General features: G+C 51.4%; 6 protein-coding genes across 6 annotated transcripts; 1 reads left to right on the plus strand and 5 right to left on the minus strand.

Annotated features, from left to right (window-relative positions):
• Window positions 1-28: 28 nt before the first annotated feature.
• Z518_07391 (uncharacterized protein) lies at window positions 29-912 on the minus strand (the record flags this gene model as incomplete). Its single annotated transcript, XM_013415520.1, has 3 exons — window positions 29-150; window positions 210-349; window positions 422-912. 3 exons carry the CDS (start codon window positions 910-912, stop codon window positions 29-31), a joined length of 753 nt encoding a protein of 250 aa, XP_013270974.1.
• Window positions 913-1594: 682 nt separating this feature from the next.
• Window positions 1595-2671, plus strand: Z518_07392 (uncharacterized protein; the record flags this gene model as incomplete). The annotated part of the gene is made up of 1 exon (XM_013415521.1): window positions 1595-2671. One exon carries the CDS (start codon window positions 1595-1597, stop codon window positions 2669-2671), a length of 1077 nt encoding a protein of 358 aa, XP_013270975.1.
• Window positions 2672-2706: 35 nt separating this feature from the next.
• Z518_07393 (uncharacterized protein) lies at window positions 2707-3261 on the minus strand (the record flags this gene model as incomplete). The annotated part of the gene is made up of 1 exon (XM_013415522.1): window positions 2707-3261. One exon carries the CDS (start codon window positions 3259-3261, stop codon window positions 2707-2709), a length of 555 nt encoding a protein of 184 aa, XP_013270976.1.
• A 211-nt stretch (window positions 3262-3472) lies between these two features.
• Z518_07394 (uncharacterized protein) lies at window positions 3473-4027 on the minus strand (the record flags this gene model as incomplete). Its single annotated transcript, XM_013415523.1, has 1 exon — window positions 3473-4027. One exon carries the CDS (start codon window positions 4025-4027, stop codon window positions 3473-3475), a length of 555 nt encoding a protein of 184 aa, XP_013270977.1.
• Window positions 4028-4611: 584 nt separating this feature from the next.
• Z518_07395 (uncharacterized protein) lies at window positions 4612-5106 on the minus strand (the record flags this gene model as incomplete). The annotated part of the gene is made up of 1 exon (XM_013415524.1): window positions 4612-5106. The coding sequence occupies one exon, from the start codon at window positions 5104-5106 to the stop codon at window positions 4612-4614; it is 495 nt and encodes a 164-aa protein (XP_013270978.1).
• A 784-nt stretch (window positions 5107-5890) lies between these two features.
• On the minus strand, window positions 5891-6866 carry Z518_07396 (uncharacterized protein; the record flags this gene model as incomplete). Its single annotated transcript, XM_013415525.1, has 3 exons — window positions 5891-6537; window positions 6613-6726; window positions 6788-6866. 3 exons carry the CDS (start codon window positions 6864-6866, stop codon window positions 5891-5893), a joined length of 840 nt encoding a protein of 279 aa, XP_013270979.1.
• Between the last annotated feature and the right edge of the window lie 42 nt (window positions 6867-6908).

Consider the following 6908-nt stretch of genomic DNA (forward strand, 5'->3'; position numbering starts at 1 on the left):
TCCCGTGTGTGTACGACCTTGACCGAAGTCACTGGATGAACATACCACCGTCGACAGCAACGACCTTGTTATGCACATAAGCGGTCCTTACGATCCAAATCACGGTCTCAGCAATCTCTTCCGGCTTCCCCAACCTTCCCACCGGAACTCCTCCATTCCAATATCAACAAGCTATTTAAGACAAAATCGAGGGTGAGACCTGTACTTACTGGCAGCTAATTCTTGACTGCCCGGCAGCATCTTTGTGCCCTCAATCAGCGCCGGCGCCACGCCATTAACCGTTATACCTTTGCTGGCATATGCATTCGCCAACCAATGCACGAGACCATGCATCGCCGATTTAGACGATCTACAGACCCAGTTCAATCAGTCGACGAGAACAAAAGCCCTGGGAAGGGAATCTCCGAAAGCCAAAACCTACGCGTAATGCGGCCCAACCACACCTCCCGTGAATGCAGCAACGCTGGAACAAAAAATTACTCGACCCCACCCCTTTTCCACCATGGGAGGCACACACAACTGGGTGAGTAAGAAACTCGTCCCGCAGTTCGCTCGCCAGGTCTCCTCGAACTCTTCGACAGTGATCTCACTGATGTCCTTGACACCGCTTTTCCCCATCGTTAAGCCGGCGTTGTTGAACAGGATGGTAGGATGTCCCATCTCTCGCACAACTGAGGCGTGAAGGTTGCGTGTTTCGGCGTAGGAGCTGAGGTTCGCGCGGAACGCACTCGCGCGCACGCCCATGGACTTCAGTATAGAGACGATCGATTCTGCCGTGTCGGAGGCCGTGTTGTAGTGCACGGCGATGGAGCAGCCTAGGCGAGCGAGCGCGAGGGAGGTTGCGTGCCCGATCCCGCCTGTCGCGCCGGTGATCAGAGCGAGATGCGATGAAAGATCCGTCGTAGAAGCCATTGCAGATTATGCTGGATGCTGTTGTCCGGAATCACCCGGAAGCGAAAGCGTTGATGTGGACAAGGCAGAAAACAGGAGAGTATGCTCGACTCTAAAGCTTCCCTCCCCTTTCCGTTTTTTATTTCTGATACGGACTCAATCGTTCTCCCAGTGCTTACAGCAAGAATGATGTAAACGAACCGGCGTGGAAGACACTAGATCCTGTCCCTGCCCTAATTCTCGTTGTTGTTTGTGCTTATGACACTAAATGGCTTCGTGATATGGCCTCGGTGAATTGACGAGGTCTCATTACAATCCTCCCATATATGAAAGTAGTACGATGGTGATAAAATCGACTTGATACTATCTCCGAGAAAGCTTTTCTCCTCACCAATCACCCTGAAGAGAGCGGGGTGTAATTGCTCCGAACATGACGAGCTGAACTTTGATCTTGCGTTCGTAAAATGTTGTCTGCGTGTCCTCATGCTAGGGCCCAAGTTAGGAAACTAGGTAAATAACCAGGTGAGAAGATTACGACGCCAAAGGTTTTTCGTTGACCCAGCACGTCCAAATCAAAGTAGCGGCGTAACCCTCAAATCGTTTCCTTCTGCATTGTTGGCGGATCTTGAGCAAAGAACGAGAAAAAGGAGGGTATTGATTTGCAGGAAGAATCGTCAAAGCGTAGGGGGGAAGAACTCTCAAGATGTCAGCGTCGCACCATCCTTCTGCCGGCTGTCCTTCCAGCCTCACATCTGCCACCTTACAACTGCACTATCTGGCCGAAGGAGCCGCAAACATCATCTACAGCGTCTCCGTGCTTTCCCCCCCGTCACTTCTGGATCATTCGCACTGCTGTGTCATGCGGCTGCGCAAAGATCTCTCCTTCACGAAACCCACGGTCAAAGTGATGGAAGATTTCCAGAATCGCATTGCCCCGCTATTCACCGGTCATGAGAACCTGCTTATGGAGCAGGTGTTGTATCGATTGACGCCGGAAATGGTGCAAAACGCCAATGCCGAGTTAAAGGAGATGGACGACGTCGATTTATCGGCGTTGTCAACGGATACTGTCAGCGCGGAGGGCAACCCGAGTGGCAAAATCCGGCATCATCACAGACGACATGTGTACCTCCCTGTATTTGAGGAGGAGCAACATGGGATTTTGATGCAAAATCTACAGGGCCCTGGGATTGACTGGCTCGTCGAATTTAAGCCCAAGTGGTTGGTGCAGAGTCCCAGCGCGCCGGCCAACGCGAAGAATTGCAGAACATGCGCTCTGAATGCGATGCGCCGACAGGCCCGAAAACATCAAGGCCGAGGAGATTCGGGATTCTGTCCTTTCGATTTGCTTGTTGAGAGAAGTGATGAGCCGGGGGTCTTGGAGAGGGCCCTGGGGAATATTTGGCCCGTCGAGGAAGGGGTCGAGAAATTTGTGGAAGTGTTTAAGGAGAAAGTCCAGCCTGCTCTGAATCATTTGGTGACGCTGCAGAAAGAGTACGGGTCTGTTGGATTGGAGGATTTCCGAAACCCTAAGGACAAGGACTTTGGCGTCGCGATGGCATTAAGGGATTGCAGTGTTTTCCTTGCTCTGCAGAGGCAGCCGGGTTCGGATGAAGGAGATGTCGAGGTGATTGATGTCAAGTTCGCAGACCTGGATTTAAAGACGACAGAAGGAGGAAAGGTCCAGAAATGGGCGGCCACGGAACAGGAACTGCTTGACGGTGGATGGTACGATCATCTTGAAGGGTCGAATTGTTCACTCAGTCGCCAGTTGGGATAGATTTGAACCCAGGATCAAAGATATGTCCATGCTCTTCACCAGTTGTGCCGGATGGGAAAGATGAGTTCAGCGAGTCTTTGAATCTTGTGATCTTTGATTGATCTTATCTCGCCTTTGATCTGCTCCAGAAGTTCATCTGATAATCCTCCTTTTCGCCGAGCGTATATATCTACACCCGCGGGTGTGAAGAGTGTCTTTTGGAAGTATGTGACGACCCATCCGCCATCCTCGTCCCCGTAGCCCAAAATCTGCCAGTGGCTAGAAGCGATCTTTAGAAATCTTCTCCCTCGCCAACTGTACGCGGCCGTGGTATCGGCATCTGGTGTGTCAATTCCTTTCACCCTCTTGGTTTTGTTCGAGTTCAGGGGTTGATATTCAACGAGATCATCGATGACTTCGACATTGTTATCGAGGGATTTGTAGGTGATGGTGACATTGCGGTTCGACTTCCACATGGGAAGAGTCGAATGGGTGACATACCACTTGCCTTGGAGGAAGGATACATGGGGCGGAGTGAAGTCGGCGACTCCAGCGGTACGAGATGTGGAGGGAGGACGAAAGTTCAGGCCAGTTCTTTCGACGCTGGTCATGACAGGGAAAGGGTCGTTGTGGCGTTGATTAGGTAGATGGCTTGGTGATCGAGGTACGCAGGGTGTGAAGCGTAGGAGTTTGAAGCAGGAAAAGGTTGGAGCTGGAGAATGTCGATGGCAAACAAACACGCTGGCCTGTTTCGTCTTTTATGATCGGGTGACAATTCTACCACAACAAGCTGACAATCTTCTACCACGCTTACTACCTGATCTATCGTACACGCTTAACTTCATATCGTAATGAACCCAAGCAATCCAGACTCTCCATCAGGGCTGCGGCCATCTCATCCTTCCCTGAACCAAGTCGAGAACATACCTTGACTTGTCTCAAAAGCCACAGGAGGGAAACCTTCATCACCATCAATGCAGTGGAATTCAGGTCCTTTGTCCTCTCTCCGACCAGCACCTCCTCACAATGCTTTGTGTGGTTATATTCTCCAATGTATCCGTCGATGGGAGCGGCCTTCAAAACAGCTCGATGCATTTTCCGCCACATATACGTACAATGCAGAACATGGTACTCCGTGGAGACATAAAGGAGGTCGTATTGTCCCAGTGCCACCTCTTTCCTCGGGATGCCCGTCGTTCGATTTTCATCCCGAAAATATTGCCAGCCTCGAAGTCCAGCAAACTCAATGGCTAACGCCTCGTCATAACAAGCGGGCGGAAGCCAGGAAAAGCTCATAATGTCGAATTGACAACCTCGAGACACTGCATCGTCGCGGCTGGAACCGCATTGCGACAGTTTCTGGCCCTCTTGGGGCATGATTAAGATCCATCTTCAGCATGAGGTGACCCAGAGTGAGGACCATGGTTGCACCGATAGTCAACCTTATCACCCATGACACAATGAAGTTTCCTCGTCTGTCCGCCTCTCGCGCCCTTTCAGGATGATCCTCCGTTGTGGGCAACGTACGGTACTCGGATCGAGGACTCATGTTGTTGAAGGCCGGTTCACTCGGTAAGGATTGACAGTCTCTTCGAACATCGAGGACTCCCGGTTTTGTCGCAAGAGAGATTTTGTCGTCCAAATTGGCTACGAGTGGGTTTGACGCAGAGATGGATCATACCTGCAACTTTCCGAATGGCCGTGAGCGACAACCAAAGGCATCTTACCGTTGATGGATCGTACCTGTCCGATTAAATGATATCCCATCCTTGTCTGCTTACGATGATCACCATGCCGTCATCAGCGGCCTTCCCGGCATGAGTGTTTCGAATTTTGAGAGCGCCCCAATCAGGATGAGGCGGCAAAGCAGGAGGCCTGAAACCGTGAAGGCTGATGTCCAGCATCGTAATCAACCTAACTCCTTCCACAGCCGTACAAACGCCCTCCCCACGCATGCCCCATCATCCCCGATTGCAATATTCATCTTCCTCTACCGCCGCCTTATCAACTTCCCACATCGCCTTGTCCTCGTCTGGTTTCTGGTTGTACCAGATATACCACGGCATGACTGCATACGCCAGTACCGCAAGAGCGTAAACAGGCCCAGCCACCGAATCCCGCCCGGCAAAATATACCTTGACGCCGTTCCACCATCCACCCTTCAGGATCGCGGTGGTTGCGAGTTCCACGATCATCAGCCACAGTAGAGCGAGCGCTCCGATCGCCACCGGTGTGAGGAACGCATGTTTCCCACTGTGTCCTCCCTCAAGTTGCCATAGGGTGAGCTGCGCGGATTGCCACATCATCACAACCATGATGGGCATTTCCAGGAGTTCAGCGTACCGTGTGCCCAATGCCGGTTGGAGAAATGGTACACGGATTGAGCCAAAGAAGAGGCCCGCCATGAAGACGAGCCAGAAATAGAAGAAGGATAGACGAAGTGATTGTGCTAACATATTGAGCTCAAAGTAATTTTCGATGGGTTCTGTTGTTGTTTGGATATGGTCTTGGGTCATGTCACTTTAACGTATCGCCCCGACCGTCGTCAAAAGGTTTATGTAGCCTTACCTCAAGGAAGACCCCAAAAAACCTTCTGTTGAATTATTCATGAGTGCTTTTAATTTCATTAGAGCACCTGACCCCGAATTTGGGTGCTGCCAAAGGTGATTCAGAGAGGTGAGCCAGTTGGAATGGCAGCCGAGTGCGGATAAAAGCGCATATACTTTCCCACTCACGCCATACCTGCATCAAAACTGCCATTCGCACCAATCCCATCAGCGGTGGCACAGATCTGTCATTGATGACACTGCCCATCGCGTCTTCACCAGCTCAAATTCGAGTTGGTCAATGCCAATGTGCTGGGTCACCTGAGAAGAATGTTATATGCGCTTCTAGTGTGTACTATTTCCTTCTCCGTTGACTAACGTACCGAGGCACTTCCCAGCTGTTGAACGAATGGCATGGAAGCGATAATGGGACACAATGGCCGAAGTCACCCATCGAATTCGCGACGGTAGCCGAGAGCCCGAAGTTTCAAAAATGTTTATTGGCAGGTTACCATGCGAGTCATAGCCACCAAAATTTTCATCCCACTGTCCCGACAACCCGCAGCCCTCAGCCCTTGGGTCATTATTATTCGGAGAGTTTATTTTCGTCTCATCCCTCCTCTCGAATAGGTATGCAGGATTTCTTTCGTTGATGAAGGCAGCCCTCCTGATCTCCGGTCATCCACGAACTCCCTCACTTTCTTTTCGTCAAAGTCCCCGCGAGATAGGGCAAGGCGGACCACTCAAAATGTGTCTTCAGGTCAACGGCTTCCCAAGCTCCCGCCCTCTTCAATGACGCCGCAGTATCTCGATTCATTTCGCATCCAGCAAGGAAAAATTTCCAACCCAAGAGATGATAGATGATTTGCATCAGCCTCGCCAGGATGCTCCCATTCTTCGTCCAGGGGTTCTTGATATGCTCCACAACCATCAGCTCCCCTCCAGGACGAAGGAGAGAATACAATTCGCGAGCACTTTCGTCCAGGTGAGGCACCGAACACAGAACACGGATACAGACGATGGTGTCGAAGACTCCTTCACCCGCAGATCTGACACCTTCCCGCTCCAGTGCAGCGAGCAATTCCTTCTTGTCCGCCGAACAGCTTAGGATATGGTATTTATCCGTGAGTTTGGCTTCGTTGATCCGGCTTTGCAATGGAACATGAAGACCGAGAGTGGGCTCAGCGCCGTAGATGGCACTGATATTGGCATTGTCGGCGAAAAGCGATACGAAGGAACCGGAACCCGGTCCGATGTCCAGAACAACACCATGGGCGCGAGACAGGATTGGTGGGACGAGAGTGGCCGACCCCGCCGGTGGTGGAGGTGGATCGACCGGCGCTGGACAAGAAACACCACAATTAGGGACTCAACTTCGATGCGAGCTTTAGGGACGTCAGTTGTGGGGCCTTTTACCAGTGGTTTTAGTCCAGAAAGCAGAAAAAGCATCATCTCGGACCTTCTTCAGATTCGAGGCGGATGGAGAATTGTGCTGGAGGACAAAAAATCGAAAGGCGGTGACGATAAAAGCTACCAATGATCAGTACCATTGCATCTTTCCAGCTTCAGGAGCTGAAGACGGTGAGCTTACCATGGGCACTGGCATAGAGAAGGTGTCCAGGCTCAAGCAGAATCAACAACCGGTTTGGAAAAGATGGCCACGATGACATGGTGTTTGTATGGAATCTCCGACGCCCAAGGGGGGGGGGGGG

The sequence above is a fragment of the Rhinocladiella mackenziei genome (genome assembly GCF_000835555.1).
Source record: "Rhinocladiella mackenziei CBS 650.93 unplaced genomic scaffold supercont1.5, whole genome shotgun sequence".
Taxonomy (NCBI): Eukaryota; Fungi; Ascomycota; class Eurotiomycetes; order Chaetothyriales; family Herpotrichiellaceae; genus Rhinocladiella; species Rhinocladiella mackenziei.